The sequence below is a fragment of the Triticum dicoccoides genome, chromosome 5B (genome assembly GCF_002162155.2).
Source record: "Triticum dicoccoides isolate Atlit2015 ecotype Zavitan chromosome 5B, WEW_v2.0, whole genome shotgun sequence".
Lineage (NCBI taxonomy): Eukaryota > Viridiplantae > Streptophyta > Magnoliopsida > Poales > Poaceae > Triticum > Triticum dicoccoides.
Window position 1 is genome coordinate 450,634,259 of NC_041389.1, and position 22,313 is coordinate 450,656,571.

The window sequence follows — 22,313 nt, forward strand, 5'->3', positions numbered from 1 at the left end:
GGTAATACTCGATGACAGATCAAAGTAGAGGTTGGACTGGGGTATTGCTCTGTAGAAGACAAGTGCTTAAACTTGCACGAGAAATGGTATTTAAAAGAGAACATGGTCGGAACCATGATTGAAAAATGCCAGATCCCAGATATAAGATGAACTTATACCAAGGGAATAATTAATTTTAAAAGAAGCTTCGATGAGAAGATCTACATCGTGTCTATGGGCATGAACACAAAGTTCAAAGTCGACTCCCACTTCTCCAATGCATAACCTTTCATTTACTTCTCGCGTTCGATGAAGTTGTAGTGTTGAAATTTTATCTTGGTAAAATACCAGAAGAGTATGACTCGTGAAAACTTTCGAGTTTGCACATATTAAGGAAGGCATAGGTTCAAGCCGTCAGGGCTTCTTAGAACATGTACCACGAACTTCAGGAGTAAATAACACAAGCTCAAAATTAGAGCATGGTTGACAAAGCAAAGGATACAATTTACCAAAGGCATTATATATCCTAGGAAAGGCTCAAGGGTATTGAATATGAAGGACATTGTCGGATAAAATCCAATAAAGGATCTAGGGTGAGTATCGGCACACAACCCGAGGAAGAAGCAAGGCAAAGACATTGGATTATAGAAACAATTGAATAACTTAGAGCTCAATTGCTAAGGAATTATGATTTATAAAGCGAAGGATCAGAAGCAGATGCTCTGATCAAGGATGGATAAGTTCAATAGACTTAGGGGCACAATCGACGACAATTTAATTAGCGAGAACCAGTTCATGATTAAAACAACGTCTGAGCCGGAAGGATGGATTCTAGGATCTGTTTGAGGATTGTGAGCATTCGCAACAAATTGAATCAACAGACTCAAAATGATAATGACAATGGATGTCAACAAGATTACTAGACTTATGGGATTAACCATAATGCAAGCAATCAAGAATTTCAAGAGCAATAGGATGCTCAAGATTTTCGGAAGATCGAATGGTATTTCGAGGATTGGTGACATACATGAATCAACTGGGGATGAGTGGATACTCGGTAAGTGCGAGAAATTATCCGTAGGGGTATTCATGTAGCAAAGAACTGCAAGGCAATAGGCACAAAGTATTCTTGGAACATTAGAGAGAATTTCAGGGTATCTTGTAATAACAATATCAACTGGGAATAAAAGTAAGAACGACAGGTGTAAGTATTTATCCATAGGGATGTTTCGGTGGTAGGGAATTGCAAAAGCGACAAGCACAAGGTCTCGAGAGAATATCGAAGAGTATCTTCAAATTCTTCTGGTTCACGGAGCAATCACCTGTAGTGAGGGGTTCTCCGGGAGGAAGTAGTAACGAGATCATAAAGTTAGATTTTAGTAAATTCATTAAACCTGAATAAGAGAGAGATCAGAGTCCCAGAGTATAGATGAGGAATAAAAGATCCTAATACCACCCAATGGCAACATGGGCCCATAAGCCACACATCCATGTTAGTAAAAGTTTAGCCATGACTAGACTCAACTTCGGCCAAGGAGTAGGAAAGAGGGATTCCTATAGGCAGTCGGCTCTGATACCAACTTGTGACGCCCCCGATTCAATCGTACACTAATCATACATGCAAACGTGTATGATCAAGATCAGGGACTCACGGGAAGATATCACAACACAACTCTACAAATAAAATAAGTCATACAAGCATCATAATACAAGCCAGGGGCCTCGAGGGCTCGAATACAAGTGCTCGATCATAGATGAGTTAGCGGAAGCAACAATATCTGAGTACAGACATAAGTTAAACAAGTTGCCATAAGATGGCTAGCACAAACTGGGATACAGATCGAAAGAGGCGCAGGCCTCCTGCCTGGGATCCTCCTAAACTACTCCTGGTCGTCGCCTTCGGCCTGCACGTAGTAGTAGGCACCTCCAGTGTAGTAGGAGTCATCGTCGACGGTGGCGTGTGCCTCTTGGGCTCCAGCATCTGGTTGCGACAACCAGGTATAAAGGAAAGGGGGGAAAAGGGGGAGAAAAGCAACCGTGAGTACTCATCCAAAGTACTCGCAAGCGAGGATCTACACTACATATGCATGGGTATATGTGTAAAGAGGCAATATCGATGGACTGAACTGCAGAATGCTAGAATAAGAGGGGGATAGCTAATCCTGTCGAAGACTACGCTTCTGGCAGCCTCCTTCTTGCAGCATGTAGAAGAGAGTAGATTGAAGTCCTCCAAGTAGCATCGCATAGCATAATCCTACCCGGCGATCCTCCCCTCGTCGCCCTGTGGAAAAGTGATCACCGGGTTGTCTGTGGAACTTGTCTGGATGTGTTTTATTAAGTATCCGGTTCTAGTTGTCATAAGGTCAAGGTACAACTCCGGGTCGTCCTTTTACCGAGGGACATGGCTATTCGAATAGATAAACTTCCCTGCAGGGGTGCACCACATAACCCAACACGCTCGATCCCATTTGGTCGGACACACTTTCCTGGGTCATGCTCGGCCTCGGAAGATCAACACGTCGCACCCCCGCCTAGGCACAACAGAGAGGTCAGCACGCCGGTCTAAATCCTATGCGCGCAGGGGTTTGGGCCCATCGCCCATTGCACACCTACACGTTGCGTACGCGACCGGAAGCATAACTAGCCCCCTTAGTACAAGAGTAGGCTTACGTTCCAATTCGGTGCACGCCGCTCAGTCGCTGATGTCACGAAGGCTTCGGCTGATACCACGACGTCGAGTGCCCATATCTTTCTCGCGTAGTTGGTTAGTGCGTATAGGCCAGTGGCCAGACTCAGATTAAATACCAAGATCTCGTTAAGCGTGTTATTATGAAGCAACCGCGAACGCCGACCAGGGCCAGGACCACCTCTCGCCTAGGTGGTCTCAGCCTGCCCTGTCGCTCCGCCACATAGTAACAGTCGGGGGCCGTCGGGAACCTAGACCCACCTCTACCGGGATGGAGCCACCTGTCCTTCCAGCCCCCACATCGGAATCACTTGCAGGTACTCAACGAGCTGACCCGACTTTAGTCACCATCTGTATAGTATATATGTGTATAGTATATACCCGTGATCACCTCCCGAGTGATCACGGCCCAATAGTATAGCAAGGCAGACTGACAAGAATGTAGGGCCAATGATGATAACTAGCATCCTATACCAAGCATTTAGGATTGCAGGTAAGGTATCAATGATTGTAGCAACAATGACAGGCTATGCAACAGAATAGGAGTAACCGAACAGTAATATGCTACACTACTCTAATGCAAGCAGTATAGAGAAGAATAGGCGATATCTGGTGATCAAGGAGGGGGCTTGCCTGGTTGCTCTAGCAAGTAGGAGGGGTCGTCAACTCCGTAGTCGAACTGGGCAGCAGCAACATCGGTCTCGGTGTCTACCGAAGAGAAGAGGGGGAAGAAACAAAGAATACAATGCAAACAGATGCATATCGATGCATGACATGACAAGTAACGATGCTAGGTGTGCCCAATCGCGGTAGTGGTGATACCGACGAAGGGGGAAATCATCCAGGAAAGTATTCGCGGTGTTTCGCATTTTTGGACAGATGAACCGGAGGGGGGAAGTTGCATGTTCGCTATGCTAGGTAGGTGTGGCGGACGAACGGGCTGCGTATCCAGATTCGTCTCGTCGTTCTGAGCAACTTTCATGTAGAAAGTATTTTCATCCGAGTTACAGATTAAAAGATATGATTTTCTAAAGACTTAAATCTTTTTCTGATTTTTAATTATTTATCTAAAGCCAACATTATCCAGAACAGTGTTTTATGATGCAAGCATGACATCAGAGTGATGTCAGTAGGTCAACTGGTCAAGTGGGTCCAGTGGGACCCACATGTCATTGTCACAGGCATTAACAGAGTTTTAAAACTAACTAAATGGTTTAATTAGCAGGTGGGGCCCAGTAGTCAGTGAGAGATTAGGTTTTAATTAATTAATTTAATTAATTAGCAGTTTATCTATTTGTTTTTATTCGTTTTATGGGATGGGGCCCGCATGTCAGTGGCAGTAGCTGCCACGTCAGCGTAGTTGACTTCGGTCAACGTGGCCAGTTGGGCCCCCAGGCCCACAAGCAGTGACCCAGGGGTGGGCCCCGGTGTGCCAACTCAGCGGAGCCGCTGGAGTAGCTCCGGCGAGCTCGCGCGCAGCGGCTGAATGCCGGCGAGCATCGGGATTCGCCTATGGCACATCATTTGAGCTGCGGTCGGGCGCGTTCGAACGGTGAGGCTGGGCCATGTCCATCTGTGGTGGTGGCGCGGGCCGTAACGGCCGGAATCTTCGCCGGCGGCTAGTGGAGGCGGTGGTGGCGTTCGGGACATCATCGGGATCGTGCTAGGAAGCACCAAACCGCACGCAACAACTTGCGTTCGAACCGAAGAGGCATTCCGCGTCGTTTCGAGGTGGCACTGGACCAAATGGTCACCGGAAACACGGCCGGCAATGAGCTTTGGCGGCAGCGCGCTCGGGACGTCAATGGAAAGTAAGCTAGGAGGCACGGGGAGGCTCGAGCGCGGGCTCATTGGGCTCCTACGAGCACTAGGAGTTCGATGTTGCGCTCAGGCGAGCACAACAGAGGCCATGGCCACGGCGGCGAAGCGACCTGTGGCGGTGAGCTCTCGGGCGCAACACCGAGCTAGCTATAGCGCGTGCGGGAGATAACGGAGAGGAGCAGGAGGCGGGAGGGCTGACCGTGCGGATCACACGTAGGCCTGTGATGGATTAGTAGCAGCACAGGTTGGCGCCGGAGATGAAGAAGAACGCGGCAGCCATAGATGTGGGTGAAGGGGATCTGGTGATTCAGGGCTCCCCAGCTCCAGCTGAGGCCTCCAGTGGATGAGGAGGACGAAGGAGGATTGCTACGGCATCACGGTGAGTCGAGGCGATGGCGGTGGCCGTGGTGATGACAGGGAAAGACGGCGAGCGCGTCGGTCTCCTCTCCAAAACAAAGCAGAGGGAGAGGGGAGGGGTTGATCTAGGGGAGGAGAGGCGCAAGAACCGAGGCGAGAGTGGGGACGAGTGGGAGGCGGGATCGAGGAGGCGGGGGGCGTGGCGGCCTTATCCTCTCCCGTCGCCGGCGAGGGGGTGCGGCGGGAACGCGCCCTGTTTCGACCCTGGTCGGGGGAACAGGGAAGGGGAGGGAGCGATCGAGCAAGGTGGGCCAGGCCGGCTGGATGGGCCAGCCGGTTGTGAGCTGGGACGTCTAGTCCAAGAGAGGGGGGTTCTTTTCCTTTTGTCTTATTTTCACTTTTTCTTTTTTATTTATTTTCTTTTCTGTTTTATTTCATTTTAAAATATTTAGGCATTTTCTAAAAATGTGTTCACTTCACCATAATTACCTATGCATTATTTGGCACCCACCAAACATTTTTGTTTTGATATTTGAACATTTTTATTGTTTGCTTGATTTTGGATTTGAATTCAAATCGGTTTCGAACTAATGCGAGATTAGCAACAGTAATCGAGGTGACATGGCATCATTAGCGGAGAGTTACTGTAGCGTAATTATCAGTGCGTCAGAGCAACCTCCAAGGTTCACATGGTGTTCCTTGTTTCTATTTTCTACCGCAGTGCTCTCAATTGTGTTCAACTCCGTTATGTTCTTTCATTCAACTTTTCAACCTCTCAAGGTTCTTTGGTTTCACTCATTTGTCGAAGAAGCAACTTAGTTTTACCTCTTCTCTTCCTCTTCTGTTTCTCTCCGGTGCCATCCTAGATCTCGGGACGAGATCCTCTTGTAGTGATGGAGTGTTGTAACGCCCCAAGACCGACGCTTCAGAAGACTTCCATATTTTCGTGATCACCGTGTATTTCTTTTGTGTTTGCTCTTTTATTTTTGCATTGCATCATGTCATCATGCCATCGTGTCATTTAATTTTTAAAAACTCATCTAAATAAAATCGTATGGATCTTCGGTCCATTTAAATCAAGGGAATGCACATGGTGATTTCTCTTTACAACATATAAAAGTCTCTCAATATTGTTAGGGAGCTATATTAAATATTCCACTATTTCGGAATCACCCATAAACACACTTGCAAAATAATTTTGTTCCTTTTCTGCTTCAAGTTTGGTCTCCAAACTTTGTCCATAAATTCTTTCATCACTTTCCCGAGCTCCACCAAAATTCTGAACATTTTTGACGACACCAAACCTAGTCTCAATTCAAACCCATTTGAATGATATTCAAATGAGTTTGAATTTAAACTTCCATTCATGCCCACTTCTATTTTACCTGGATCAAGCTCATTTTTAGGAGTCCGGAAAAATTAACCTATGCGCATATTCTTTCCCTAACCCCCTCTTCATTTTCCTTCTCTCTAATGTTTTTCTGTTATAGAAATTAAAGAGAGAGAGGAGAGAGCCCAGCCCAGCTGCACCTTCTAGCAGCAGCGCAGCTGACCACTTGGACCTCCATCCAGACCGGCCCAACCTTCCATAAGCCTAGCAGCAGCATGCCACTAGGCCAGGCCGGCCGACCAAACCCCTTGAGGCCCAACCCTTTCTAGCCCTAGCGAGCATCTGCCCGATCCTCATATCCCCTCGTTCCCCCTCCGCCGCCACTCACACACGCTCGCACGCATCTAGCCAGGGAGAGGAGCTCCTAGCGCCTGATCGATCACCTCTCCCCCCTTTGTCCTCCTCCTGCGCTGCCACACACCTAGAGAGAGAGGAGCGGACCCTGTGCCCGACCTCCTCCTCGACGCCGGCGCCGGCGAGTCTAGGCCGCCGTCGTGCCTTCTTGCCTCCTCCGCGCCCCTCCATCGTTCGCCGCTGGCAGCCACGACCTCGCCTTCAACCTCCGACGCCAAGCACGGATGCCTCCCATCGCCGACCCGCCTCATCCTCCCTTCTTCGTGCTGATCGGCAACAGGAGTACCGCCAAGTCTCGCCGTCCGCTCCTTCCCGCTGCTCGCCGGAGAAACCCCTCCTCGCCGCCCTATTGTGCTCCGGAGGTCAGGACCGCCATGGACAAGCCCCCGCGACCACGCCCCTGCCGTCCCCGCGCCCTGCTGCCTCCTAGAGTGCCACACCGTCGCCGTTCATCTTCAACCGCGGGAGTGCAATCCTCCTCCAACCTCGTCCAGATCCGGATGGCCTCCGCTGCCCTTGCCCGTTCCCGGTCGGATCTGACTCCGGTGGCTCATCGCCATCGGAGTTGACCTCCTCTCCAAGCCACCTGCCAAGTCTCAGGAGCAGTGTCGCTGCTGCCTTTCTTCTGCATCGTTCATCAAGTCCCGCTGGAGGCCACACGCGAGCCCGCATTGACTTCCCCTGCTCCACCACCATCAGCGCCCGGCAGCACCTCCTCTGTCTGTGACTAGTGCTACTGATGCTCGCCTTGCCGCTGCCATGGCCCCTCACTTGTAGCCCCTCGCCAAGCATGCTACGTGATGCTGCCCCTTTTGTCGTTGCCAAGGCCACTGAGTCCAGGGACACAAGACCGCCTCGGTGGATTCCTTTCGACAAGTACCACGACGACCATGGAGACCGCCAAGTTCCACTACCGATGAACATTTTGGAATCGCCAAGTCAGACTACAACGCGAAGACCATGTACAACTACTGACACCCGTGGATTTCACCAAGTACCTCTACCGACGACCTGAACATCTACGTAACATGTACAACTACCGTCGCCGTGTACCACTACTTCCACTACCGCCAACATGTACGACTATGAAACGTGACGACTACTCCACGAACCGCGAGTACCACTAATTCCTTCGACGCTTTGAAGGTATAACCCCGAGACAACGCCCGTGAATGAATGCATATGTGTTGTACGAGATGCTCATGTTTGCACCGTGTCTGAGAGAGGTCTTTGCATGTTCCTCGTTTGCCATGCCTCCGTCCCGTGGGAACCCGGTAATCGAGATCACCCCACCATCTTTTGCATGTTCCGCACATCCGCACACTTGCTCTTTTGCACCGGTATCTCAATGAGTTATCGGATCATAGGAATGTTGCCGTGGCACCATTTTCGTTGTCGTTGCCGTGGCACCCCTTTCGTTCCACCACGGTGACAAATGCTTCATAACATGCTCATGTCAACATTTTCATAAAAATTGCATATAACTTGTATATGTCATCTGCATCATGATAACAACATTTAAATGTTTAAATTTGTGTTTGCATTAAATTGCTAAATGACATGTGGGGATTTACCGGAATTGTTGTTTCTTGTTTCCGTCCTCACTTAAACTTGCCTAGATAGGTAGTTTAATTATGTTTCACCTCTTGCCATGTTTATAACAACATTTAATATTGTTGTGTACCTAAACAAGAGCGAACTAAATAACTCTAATGTGCTGTTTCGTCAATATGCAACTCGTTGCATATTGAGCTCCACTTAATTTGTAGTGTTGTTTGTTGCACTTTGCCATGCCATGCCTCATTAAGCCGGGCGTGCATCATACTTGATTGTGCATCATGCCATGTTTATGTGATGTTTGTTTACCATGTTGTTTGCTTCTTTCCGGTTTGCTTCTCTCGGTAGCTTTTTTTTTGTTCTGGAGTTGTGAGGATTCTTTCGACTACGTCTGTTTGTCTTCTTCATGGACTCGTTCTTCTTCCTTGTGGGATTTCAGGCAAGATGACCATTACCCTCGATATCACTTCTATCTTTGCTTGCTAGTTGCTTCGTTCTATCACTATGTTGCGTTACCTATCACTTGTTTACCATGCCTCCCAAGTTGCCATGTCAGCCTCTAACCTTTTCACCCTTCCTAGCAAACCGTTGTTTGGCTATGTTACCGCTTTGCTCAGCCTCTCTTATTGCGTTGTTAGTTGCAGGTGAAGTTGAAGATTGCTCCATGTTGGACAGGATTATGTTGGGATATCACAATATCTCTTATTTAATTAATGCATCTATATACTTGGTAAAGGGTGGAAGGCTCGGCCTTATGCCTGGTGTTTAGTTCCACTCTTGCCGCCCTAGTTTCCGTCATACCAGTGTTATGTTCCTTGATTTTGTGTTCCTTACGCGGTTGGGTGATTTATGGGACCCCCTTGACAGTTCGCTTTGAATAAAACTCCTCCAGCAAGGCCCAATCTTGGTTTTAACATTTTCCACCTGAGCCTTTTTCCCTTGGGTTCTGCAGACTCAAGGGTCATCTTTATTTTACTCCCCGGGCCAGTGCTCGTCCTGAGTGTTGGTCCAACCTGTCAGCCGCCGGTGGTCACCAGGGGCAACTCTGGACTGGTCTACCAGAAGTTTGGACAATCCGGTGTGCCCTGAGAACGAGATATGTGCAGCTCCTATCGGGATTTGTCGGCACATCCGGGCGGCTTTGCTGGTCTTGTTTTACCATTGTCGAAATGTCTTGTAACCGGGATTCTGAGTCTGATCGGGTCTTCTTGGGAGAAGGAATATCCTTCGTTGACCGTGAGATCTTGTGATGGGCTAAGTTGGGACACCCCTATAGGGTATAAACTTTTGAAAGCCACGCCCACGGTTATGTGGCAGATGGGAATTTGTTAATGTCCGGTTGTAGATAACTTGACACTTGACTTGATTAAAACGCATCAACCGCGTGTGTAGCCGTGATGGTTTCTTTTCGGCGGAGTCCGGGAAGTGAACACGATCTTGGAGTTATGATTGTGCGTAAGTAGTTTCAGGATCACTTCTTGATCACTTCTAGCTTCTCGACCGTTCCGTTTGCTTATCTTCTTGCTCTTATTTACGTATGTTAGCCACCATATTTGCTTAGTGCTTGCTGCAACTCCACCACATTACCACTTCCTACCCATAAGCTTAAATAGTCTTGATCTCGCGGGTTTTGAGATTGCTGAGTCCTCGTGACTCACCAGATACTATCACAACAGTTGCAGGTGCCGATGATACCAGTGCAGGTGATACAACCGAGCTCAGATGGGAGCTCTACGAAGATCTTTCTTGTTGCTATGTTTCGTTTCATGGTGATCAGTAGTGGAGCCCAGTTGGGATGATCGGGGATCTAGCAGTTGGGTTATCTTCTTTTCTTTTGGCTTCGTCTGTAGTCGGACTATGTGTGTACTTTGATTGATGTATGATTTATTTAAGTACTTGTGTGAAGTGGCAATTGTAAGCCAACTCTTTATCCCATTCTTGTTCATTACATGGGATTGTGTGAAGATGACCCTTCTTGCGAAAAAACCACCATGCGGTTATGCCTCTAAGTCGTGCTTCGACACGTGGGAGATATAGCCGCATGTGGGTGTTACAAGTTGGTAATCAGAGCCATCCCCGACTTAGGAGCCCCCTGCTTGATCGAATCATTGGCGTTGTTGAGTCTAGAACAAAAAAATTTTGAGTCTTAGGATTATATATATCGGAGAGTAGGATTCTTTTTACTCCTCAGCCCCTTCGTCGCTCTGGTGAGGTCTCCTGACGTAGATGTTTTGACTTTCCTCTCCTCAAATTTCACTAATAAATTTTTTTAGGATCACGCGGGTATCTTGGGATCGTTCCGATATTCTTATGACGAGAACATTGTTCTTGGTGCCTCCTGACATTTAGGGGTTGTGGCAGTGTCCCGGGGAGTTGAGCTCCGAGGTGTTGTCGTCATAATTTTATCGTTGCAGTTCTGGAATACCTGAGCTTTGCCGACATCGAAAATCTCTTTTATGCAGTTGTTGGTGAGATAACCTCGACACCACCCAGTACTGGGGCGGGAGTTCGGGAGTATTGCCATAGCTCGTATAACGGATGCTTTTCGAAGGTTGAGGTACACGATTTCCGGAGTTTTCTTGGTTATGTGTTGACAGATGGATACAGCTTGGATGTAGCTATTGTTAGTTTTAGGTGAGATATATATTGCTTCCCCTGTATCCCCAACACCAGATTGCATAACCAGAAAGTTTCGGGAGTTTTATAGGTGGGAATTCAAGTAGCTTTAGTTTTTTTTCTTTCCGACAGATGCATGATATGAGATTGGGGTTCGACGTCTAGTGGTCTGCCTATCCACGGTCGTTTTTACAGCGGTCTCGTTGTGTCTTAAAGAATCCTTGGCTATGCCGATTCGGGGACGCTTCGTATGTCATGTGCACTGCCTTGTACATGATGGTGTTGTACGTTCGAGCTCGTGTGGGCCCCACCACGAAAACTTCGGACGGAATCTCTATCATATGTTTGTTCCAGCTTATTCTGCAAGCCAAATCCTTTGTTTTGTTTTATTTGTGGTATTCGAATTTCTTCAAAGTCAAATGTTGAATCCATACCTTTCCTAAACGATGTTCTCATATTGCTATGTGAATACTAATCCTTCTTGATCATCGAGGTTGTCATGTTAATTCTTTTCCTAATCGGTGTGCTTCTCTTCAAGTAGATCCGATCATTTTCAACACCCGCAAGATCATTTCTAAGTTTTCTCAATGGTGTTTGTTTCATCCGCCCCAAGTTGCCTTTGTTTTCCCGCCCTCCCACCCTTTTTCTTCAAGGACCTAGATTTCTTAATCATGTATCCTTTTATTTGTGAGAAGTCTCTTCATTCGTTTCTTTCAATGTTTTTATCCGGTGATTCTCGAGAAGATACTAATGGAGCTTCAAGTTCATCATTCTTCATTCTCGTATTCTTTTTCGGTGGATTAATTTCAAGTTTCGATGTTGATCATATCTCTTCCTTTTGGTTCACATATCTTCCCATGTGAATTTCCTATCCTAGGCTCTCTTATTTATTCACCTAGCCCAGTTCATATGAGTGTTGAAGATATCTTGAAAGATTCGTGTTCCCATTCTCAATCCATTCAAGTTATTTTGAGGTTGTTATCTCATTCAAGCCATTTAATTCGACCTGTACAATCTCTCTTTCAAGTAATCTTTTCCAACGGTGTTTCCTTTTTAGTGGGACCTTAACCCACATGTATTTTCCCAGGATCTTACCTGACTCTTCTAATTTTCCCGGAGCCATTCCCAAATTCTTTTCGAAGTTTGACGTAAGAATGAATCTCATCAGTCAGATGTTTTCCAAGATCGATTTCAAATTATTTTTCAGTGTTTGCTCAACCTCTTTGTTTTTCATTCTCCCAGAGTATCTCAACAATTCATGGTGGTTCTCATCATCATTCTCAACATTTGAAGACCGAAGAAGGATTTCTCCTAAATCTTGGTTCGTTCTCTTGAAGATTCATAGTTCAAGCTTCCTGCCATCCTCTCATAATTGTTTTTTTATTATGAGAGTTCTTTTCACCCATCAAGAGCAATTCAGGAGTCTCTTCAGTTTGATTCTCCGGAGCCCATCTTCTAAGAATTATTCATTCCAGCTTTCAGTTCTCGTTCTCCAAATCTTACCGGTGCATCGTTCAAATATCCTCTAATCAGTTCATGATCTCTTCGTTCTCATGTATCTAAATCCCCTCAAGTATCGTCATTCATTTTCCAATTCTTCCCCGTGATTTGTGCCTTTGTTACTTTCATTTTCAATTCTTACGGTGGTTCGTTCAAGATTTTTCTTCCTTCGTTATCATATCAATTCATTTGTTGTTTCCAAATCCCACCGGTGGTTCCATCAATACCTTCTCAAGTTTGCTCTATCTCTATACTTAATCACTCAAGAAGAATAAGTAGTATGCCAAATTCGTTGCTTGTCATCAATTTAAATTGGTGAAGGATACGCATAACGTAATTCTTATTATTGTTTCATCCAAGTGATCTAGTTTCTTCTTTCCAGAGTTGTTCATCATGTCACATTTCTCGATTCGAGATGCTTCATCTTTTCTTTTCCGGAGTTCCAAGTTTTCTCGGTTATATCATCGCGAAGCTCCATTTAAATCATTGCAAGGATTCACCTTGTGTTTTCAACTTCTCTTTCTTTCTATCATCCTTTTATTACTGGAGTTCTTCATGGAGGCTCAACATGGTGGTTCATCAAGGATTCTTTTCATTCTTCAATTATACTTCAAGATTTCTCTCGAAGTTAAGATCCACCAAGCTTTACTCTAAAATAAACATGGTGTTCAACACATGTCTTATTTTGAGGAGTTCAAGTATTCTTCTTCTTGCATTTCAAAGTGCTATTCTTTCTACCTTATCTTTTGAGATGGTGTTATGTCACTCTTGACAATTTCCTTCATGTTTCATGATTCATATGTTGTCAAGAATGAGGTATTTTAAATCCATTAATCTCTTCGTTGGAGTTATCTTGTGTCATATTGCACCTAAAGCCTTCCCTAAGGAATGTTGCTATTTGTGGTGCTTATCAATGATCCAAGTTTTCTCCTATCATCTCGGCGAAAGCAGTTTTCATCTCTTTGTTAATCTCAAGCAAGCAATTGTTTCAGTTAGTGGCCGGTTGTCACCTCATAATTTGAGATGTTTTCCATAAGCCCACTACAAGCTTATTCGTTTCGTTGTTGGTTTTTCCCAACAACCCCGTTGTAACCTTCTTGGAAGGGTGCTTTCCAAGCTCATTTGTGGCAGAAGTTGGCTTTTTCTTCTCCATTCTGTTATTCCAATGATCTATCTTCTATTCTTTCTTTCGGAGGCATTGTGATGTTGCTCTTTTCACTCCTCTTCTCGTATTGAGGATCGTGTTCTTTTCGTGCTTATCCTTTTAACCGGAGTGTTGTGTTCTCATTCAAGTTCTTTTCGTCTTATCAAGTCTTGCATCTCTTTTCAACCGGAGTGCTGCCCGAATTCTTCCTCTCTCATCTTGTTTTAACCGGACTGGTTTCGAATTCCTTCTTGTCCATTGTACTCGTAATTCATAGCTTTGCAACAGTGACGCCCCCGATTCAATCGTACACTAATCATACACGCAAACGTGTACGATCAAGATCAGGGACTCACGGGAAGATATCACAACACAACTCTACAAATAAAATAAGTCATAGAAGCATCATAATACAAGCCAGGGGCCTCGAGGTCTCGAATACAAGTGCTCGATCATAGATGAGTCAGTGGAAGCAACAATACCTGAGTACAGACATAAGTTAAACAAGTTGCCATAAGATGGCTAGCACAAACTGGGATACAGATCGAAATAGGTGCAGGACTCCTACCTGGGATCCTCCTAAACTACTCCTGGTCGTAGTTATGTGTTATGATCCGTTAACCCCGAACTGACAATAATCAGGATACTTACTGGTGATGACCGTAGTTTCAGGAGTTCATGTATTCACTAAGTGCTAATGCTTTGGTTCGGTTCTCTATTAAAAGCAGGCCTTAATATCCCTTAGTTCCCATTAGGACCCCGCTGCCACGGGAGGGTAGGACAAAAGATGTCATGCAAGTTCTTTTCCATAAGTATGTATGACTATATTCGGAATACATGCCTACATTACATTGATGAACTGGAGCTAGTTCTGTGTCACCCTATGTTATAACTATTACATGAGTAATCACATTCGACATAATTATCCATCACCTATCCAATTCCTACGAGCTTTTCACATATTGTGCTTTGCTTATTTACTTTACCGTTGGCACTGTTACCATTACTACAAAACTGCTACTGTTACTTTTACTATCATTACCGTTACTTCCATACTACTTTGCTACTAAATACTTTGTTGCAGATACTAAGTTATCTAGGTGTGGTTGAATTGACAACTCAACTGCTAATACTTAAGAATATTCTTTGGCTCCCCTTGTGTCGAATCAATAAATTTGGGTTGAATACTCTACCCTCGAAAACGGTTGCGATCCTCTATACTTGCGGGTTATCAACGCTCGTGAGGACTCGATCTAGCTTCTCAAACGTCGGGTTTGGCAAGCTATTAGCCCAAGTAAATTTTCTACCCAAAATCTCTATCTCTCTCAGATCCAAGCTTTCAGTAATGGTATTAAACATAAACCACCACCTGCCGTCAAAGTTATCATTGCTCTTTCCTTCTCTCCTTCTAATAATGTTAAAGTCGCCCCCAACCAAGATTGGAAGCTGCTCAGACCTGCAAATACGGACAAGATCCACCGAAAAGTCTGGTTTGAATTTTGGCTGCGTGGAACCATATATCGCCACCAGTGCCCAACTAAACCCATCGGCCTTCGATCTAACCCAAAACTTGATGGCGAAGTCTCCCATAACCACATTGTGGACTTCCAACACCTCGCATCTAACCCCAAGTAAGACCCCACTTGATCTTCCTCTCGGGGGAAGGCAATGCCAATCAAAATCGACACCTCCTGATAAAGCACTTAGAAACTGGGGGGAGAAATTGCCCCTTCCTGTTTCAGAGAGGGCGATAAAATCCAGCCTATGTTCGATAAAAGCATCTGCTGGAAATCTTATTTTAGCCAAGTCTGTCAGACCTTTGCTATTCCAAAAAATTCCTCTCATAATTCATCATGAATTTTTTTAGTAGTACGGTTCCTAGCACTTCTACGCACCACCGAAGCTGGATAAATCTTTCGCCTCCACTTGCGTTTAGGCTTGTTTTGATCCTCCACCCGGTCCTCATAACCGGGCTCCGTGGACCTAACAACCCAATCCTCGGGGCAATATCCTCTAGGGGTATAGAACCTTCATCCTCCTCTGTGTCTGGGAGGGATGGGGCAAGATCCGCACAGAAAGTATCTAACACCCTGACTCCCAAAGCATCTATGTCGGAATCGTTCATAGGTTTGACCGCTACTAAGTTGCGAATAAGTTCTAAAGCGCGCTCCGCTTCAAGATCCAGGATATCATTAACTGATTTAGAGATTTTACTATCATTACTACCTAGTGAAACTCCTAACTGATTTGCATTATGAATAATCTCATCATTAGAAAAATGCAGAATGGAATTGGAAGTGTCGATCTACATACCAGTAGTGACCTCAATGTCATGAAGCTTGGCCACCCGCATGGCGCACCTCAGTTGCATGTCATCAACATCCGACAGGTCATGGAGGCGGCAACTCATCCATCGCCCCTCAGATATAAGATCCGAAATGCCCCCAAAAGCGATGACCTCCTCCCGAGTGGCCCTGTTTGGGGTAAGGCCTCCAGCCCCATCCCCAATGCACGGCCAGGCTACAACACCCGGCGAAGCACCAAGGTCCGCCACAAGCATCGGCGGGGTCCCCAACAGCCCCGGCGAGCGCAGGGGAAGTGAGTGTTGGGCCACCTACCCATGCTCCCCACCTGACCCAGCCCTCGGACTGGAGGGAGACGCGGCCAGCACGGCCGGCGTCCCATCCAAAAGCTCGCGAGGGGAAGTGAGTGCGGGGGCCGCCTGCCCCCACTCCCCACCCAACCCGGCCCTCTGGCTGGAGGGTGACGCGATCACCCCGGTCGACGTCGGCTGGATCAGCCCCTGCAGCTGAGCAGGTGTCGGCCGGCTCCCGAGGCCCATGGACACCACAGGCTCGGCCACCCTGACCGCCGTAGGAGAGGAAGAAACCGAGGCCACCTGCCCGGGTTCCCCTCCCAAGCCGGTCCCGTCACTGATCGGCAACACAGTCACGTCCGTCGGAGTCCTCACATGTGGCGAAATAGCAGGAGGAGTGGGAGAACAGGGGGCCACCTACCCATGATCCTCCCCCCTCGACCAAAGTCATCACAGTGACAATCACCTCCAGGCGCCCATCCAGAGAGCCATCTGCCTCTGCAATGTCTAGGGGAGGAAGCGTGCCTTCTAGAACATCCTCAGACTCCACCTAATCGCTCCACAACCTAGGAGGAGCAGAAGCTGGCTCAAGAGAACCAAATCTCAGAGTACTCATAGGCACCGTAGCTGAAGGTGCAACCCCATTCCCGGGCGTCTGTGAGGCGGAACCCGGGCCGTTGGAAAACTCACGCCCAACATCCTTCCCTCGCGCTTCCGTATTACCCGATTCATCATTCTTATCATGCATATCCACATCAGTCCATGCTGGAGCCTCAGCGAAAAGATCGGTGTCCTCAAACTCAATCTCAAGGTTATATACCTAGCCCCTATGTGTCCACTGAACCACGTCAGGCACAAACTCGATGTCCAGGACACTCACCAGCAGTCGAGCCACCCCGTTGGCTCGGGTAAAGGCCATGTCCACCCTCTCGGTTTTCCCGACTAGTATCCCCAAGCTAGTAGCGACCCGAGCATCCTGAAGCGGCTTCGATGGAGCCCCCGAGAATCGCAACCAGACCTGAGTGAGAGGCTTGCCCTGTGGCTCTACCTTCTTCCACTCATCAAACTCGAGGATGCACTCTGTGCCAGGTACTCTGCACAACCCAAAACTCAGAAGACGCTCCAAGTCCTCTGTTGTAGGGAAGTCAACCTTATACATATTGGCCTCGAGTCGAGTAAGCTCCCACTGAAAATTACCTCGAGCTAACTCACTAAGCCTCTACAAAATCTGACCTCAGACACATCACCTTTCGTGACTTTGACAATCCCCGTGGTCGTGCTCTGGGGCTCCACTGGGATCTCCCTCGCACTAGGAGACTCAAAAAACATCAACTCGGCACAATAAACTCCATAAATGGTAATACTCAGCATCTGATAACGCAGTATCGGGCACTCCGCCGTGTCATGCGCTGGCTTGAGGCAGGTATCACATAACTCAGTCACACATTCAGCTATAAAGTGGCCCCTCTCACCATAACAATAACACATCATCTTCTCCTTCTTACGAGCCCACTTGGAACTCTATCAGCATCTGTCTTGTCGGCGGCACCGACTACACCCGTCACCAAGGGCTCAGTCTCAGGCACCTCAGCATTAGCCAGCGTCGTCACCGTGTCCATAACCTGACCGGACAATTCCAACGTCTTTCCGGAAGCAGCCACCTCCGAGGATGCCGTCGGCTCAACAACGACATGTGGTGGAGGTTGGAGTAACGGTTCCTACCACTGCGACCTCCACGATGACCTCAGTAGCCACCTCTCTGTCGGTGATCTGGGCCAGGTGCCCCCTCAACAAAGCCTCCCGGGGGCCGTAAAAAGGTCTTTCTGCTGTTCCACCACTCTGCCATGCATAGCCACGCCCACCGCCCACCGACGACGAGCCACGATGTTGGCCATCACCATAAGCATTGAAACCATCATCACCCCATTGTCCCCGAGGTGGTCCATTACCACCGCGGTTAACCGATAAATGAACATGTCCCATGCCTCCATCGCCCACATGCACAGGTTGAGGCGGCGGTGCGTGCGTCTGCACCGTCGCAACCCGTTTTTGCGGCGGTCTTGCAACTAGGTGGGGCGGCGGCGCAGCCCACGGCTACTGCCCATGCGTCTGCGTCTGTTTGCGAGGCGCCACCACGACTGCCCCGGGCGGCGGCGGCCTAGGCCCCTGCGCGTTTCCACGCCCTGCAGCGGTTAGCGCGGGCGCCTGAACGACTGACACCCCGATGCCGGCGGCCTAGGCCCCAGCAAACCACCTCGACCCGCCGCGGTCGGTACGGACCCAACGACCACCCGAGGCTTCGGACCCGGCGGAGCACCACCACCACCACACCCGGCCGGCACAGTCCCGGCGGCCATCGGAGGTTTCGGACCCGACGGAGCACCACCACCCTGCCCAGCCATGGCCGCAAGGGGAGGAATACGAGCCGCACGCCCGGGACCGCACGCAGGGAAGCCCGGAACCGCACAACGTCGTCGAACCCTAGGAGATGGCGAAGACGAGTACTGCGATCGACGATCGATCGAAAACATGCACGTGCCGGTGCTCTCAACAAAGGTGGATTCCGGTTTAGCCTGGGCCTCATACCCAGCTATAACCCCGGCCCACTCTGTTTCGGCAATTGCTGGGCCGAACACCCATTAGCAGACCGGCCCCCAGTCGCCGCATTCACATCGGGCCCAACAGAGCCCAGCAAAAAATTCAAACGCTGGATCCGCGCTTCATGGATCTCAGCCGACCGGCCGGCCGCCGCTGGGTTTTTCTTCTTCTTTCTTTGAACCATCTTCCAAGCTCCCGCCTCGGAAAAATCTAACAAGGTAGGTTTGAGGACCGCGCCAAGGCCAGATCACCGAAGCCACCGTACGACGATGGACGACTCGGCGGACTATCTCGACGTTATCCTTCTCCCTCAGTCCAGCCTAGCCGGATCGTCACGGGGGATCGCCAAGTCGACGAGCAATGCCACCTCGTTCTCGGAGTATCCAACCCTCAACACCTCACAGATCGCGTCCGACGGCGTCGGAGAACTCGCCGGCGGCTCCTCGCCGTCCGAGTCACCGTCCTCGTCATACGTGTCTGCGGCGCCATCCAACAGCGCCCAGAACCGCCCCCAACCCGCCGTTCCCCGGCGGATGAGGCCGCCCGTGGCGTCGCCCGTAGAGTCGCCCCTCCATGTAGTTGCCAAGTGCATGACAGGTGGGTCTCTGCCCCGTCCTCGTCATCTCGCGTGATCCCTGCCCACCAAGAATGGCCCCCCACATATGGAATATAAGATGATTTAGATATTTCAATATGGACTACACACGGAGTGAAATGAGTGAATCCATACTCTACATACATTGCGAATCAGGAAAAGCTAAAATATCTTATAATTCGAAACAGAGTACCATCTAAGTTGCACCAACTTGAATAATGCCGAACCAATTGCTAAAACATAAATCTTCCACATCAAATACTGCAAGTGTGCATGTTGCCCCCACGATGTATATGCTTATTGGAAGTTTCAAAAGATATTTCAGATCTTCTAACGAATAGATTATTGCTCACACAGAGTGTAGACGTCTGTACTTTTGTAGGGAGCCATGCTGTTGTATGTGTCCGGTACTGTCCACCATTTGAATACTGGGCCTTTGCTGCTTGCTGGGCCTATGTCCTTGATATTTTTCTGATTTTGGATTCTACCGGTGGTTGAAGAAGCCGTCACGCAATCAGAGAGCGGATAGCGGTAACTGCGGAGACCTGGAGTGCGATGCTTGCGTCCACGGCGGCTAGTTACTGCCAGAGAGGAGGTCGATAAGTAGCACTCCCGGAGGATAACGGTGGGATTAAGCTTGTGGCCGCGGGCTTCTTCTTCTTCTTCTTCTTCTTCTTCTTCGCCTGGGGGCTTTGTTGATGATTCCGCTGTAAGTTTTCTTCAGATTCCAGCAATCTTTTTACCTGGTGTCGGATTCGGCCGCGGTGTCTTGTGTGGCTAGCTAAGTGGTTTTGAAGTTGGGGATGAACTGGAACCTGGAACTGGAAGCAACTTGGACTAGAACCCTGTAGAATGAGTGAGTGATGGGTTAGTATGCGTAGGCGTGTTAGTGGCTTTGTTGGATGCGCCCTGAAGGCTTTCTGCTGCTCCAGTTCATGGTCCTTCGTTGCTGCTGCATCTACTAGAAAAAGTTGGCCGTGCCTTCGTTTCAACCCCAGGCTGCGCGGCGGAACACTTCAAACTTCATTTGCAGCTTTGCAGGGCTATTCTAACCAATTCAAGTTGAAAATCAGAGCTAGTAGTACATGCTAGACCAGTGACTGAAAATAGTAGAATGCCTTCTTTTCCGAGGGTATACGACCAAAGCAAAGCCGATTCTCTTGGAAGGAATTCTGTTCTGGAAGCACAAATATACTGAAAACTTAGTCAGCATAATCAAATAGTACTATTTGTTTGGCAGAATGAAAATCCAACGCCTTAAGATGTTCAATAGTATTTTATATAGGCGGGGATGGTGTGTTAACTAATAGTACAAGCAATCATCTGTCTTTAACGAATACATAAGATGGACGGTTTTCCCCTCTTGGATCTGATAAGCCGTTCCCATTGAAAAATGGGCTATTTCTGTCAAAAGTCCGAAGTGATCGCATGATCCTAGAACTGAATCAATCTTCATCGATTATAGATATACTAGCACCTTCCGTTTCTGAAAGCTTCCAATTTTATGGCATATTACAGGACTTGTCAGGCACAACTTTCACAGGGGGAAAAAGGTGCTTGGAAATGGCCAGTGACACAAACGATGCAGAGCAAGAGCAGGCAACCGAAAATCAGTTGGCAAGCATCAGCCGCCTCACACCAGACGTCCTGCACGAGATACTTCTCCGGCTTCCGGTCAGCACTCTGCAGAGACTCTGCCGGACGTGTCACCAATGGCGCGGGGTGATCAGCGACCCCTGCTTCATCATGGACCATGCCAATCGTGCACCCGAGCACCTCCTCCTTTTCCTGCCGAGGCTGGACGCCTCGGCGAGCCTCAAGACCGCCATGCCTGGCCGTGTGAAGCTCTTCGACGAGAAATGGTCCGTGTCAACGTGGGCGGCGTCTTCCATGGATACGGACGACCACCTCTTCGCGTCATGCAACGGCCTGCTCTGCTTCTACCGGAAGTACACGCTGAAGATCGTCAACCCCGCGACCGGCCAGCGCCTGCACCTCTCGAAGCCCGACGGGAGATCGCTCCGTGACCTGTACTACCTCTATAGTTTCGGGTTCCACCCGGCGACGGGGGAGTACAAGCTCGTCTACTTCCTCCGCGAGCCCCGGCACGGCCGGTCGTCGGGGCAGCCGTTCCGCTTCGACGCCATCCAGGTGCACACCCTCGGCGAGGACGGGTGGCGGGACGTCAGGGCGCCGAGGGAGAGCTGCCTGGTGAACCTCGGGGTCGTCAACGTGGACGGCGCGATGTACTGGATATCGGAGGAGGAAGGGGCGTGCTGCGGCGCGGCGGTCATGGCGTTCGATCTCAAGGACGAGACCTTTGTGACGTTGAGGCCTCCGCCGTTGAGAGCGTGCGGCGTGGCGACGGACGGGCCCTGCGGCGCCCCCGCGCTGTCCTACTACGTGACGGAGGTGGAGAAGAAGGTTTGTCTGGTGACAGCCCCTTTCAGCAGCAGCGCTCCCCGGTGGCGCCGCTACAACGCCGAGGTCTCCGGGAGGATGGACGTCTGGACGCTCGAGAGCCGGGGCGAGGACAGGTGGTCGCTCAAGTACAGCGTCGACCTGTCGCCGTCGGCGCCGCGGTGCGTCCCGCAGCCGTGCTTCGTCCGCGGGGGGAAGGTCCTGCTGCACGGCCGCGACGGCGACGCGTTCTGCCGGGACCTGCGGGGCGACGAGGACGGCGGGGAGGAGGTGAGGCTGCTGAATTTCAGGCCTTACAGGTACTACGAGACGCAGGCGTACCTGTACAAGGAGACGCTCGTCCCGTTGGACGTGTACGCCGGGGCGGCCATTGTTCGCGCGCCGCACTGGCCTCTCCCTCCGCCAGGTTCCTCCTGACATGACAGTACTGGCTTTGCAGTGTTGGAGCGCCTTGTGTTCTGAATTTCTGATTACGGCTCTGCGTTTGCCTTCGGTGGTCATGGTCCAGTATAGGTGTAGGCAGCAGATGAATGAATTACTTCTGAAACATGAATGAATTATGGTGTAATTCTCGATGGAGATTTAAGCAACTGGTTATTGTAACATATTCAGAAGTAATAAGTATTTTGTGCACTAAGCTTTTCTACTTCACTCGTGTAGTGAATAGTGCAAATTCTACCCATGATATATCAAGTGGGA

General features: G+C 48.9%; 1 protein-coding gene across 1 annotated transcript; it reads left to right on the top strand.

Moving 5' to 3' along the window:
* The first annotated feature begins 19,725 nt into the window (after nt 1-19,725).
* On the top strand, nt 19,726-22,258 carry LOC119310500 (putative F-box protein At3g17480). The gene is made up of 2 exons (XM_037586236.1): nt 19,726-19,902; nt 20,712-22,258. The coding sequence occupies exon 2, from the start codon at nt 20,757-20,759 to the stop codon at nt 22,029-22,031; it is 1,275 nt and encodes a 424-aa protein (XP_037442133.1). The 5' UTR covers nt 19,726-19,902; nt 20,712-20,756; the 3' UTR covers nt 22,032-22,258.
* Nucleotides 22,259-22,313: the final 55 nt, after the last annotated feature.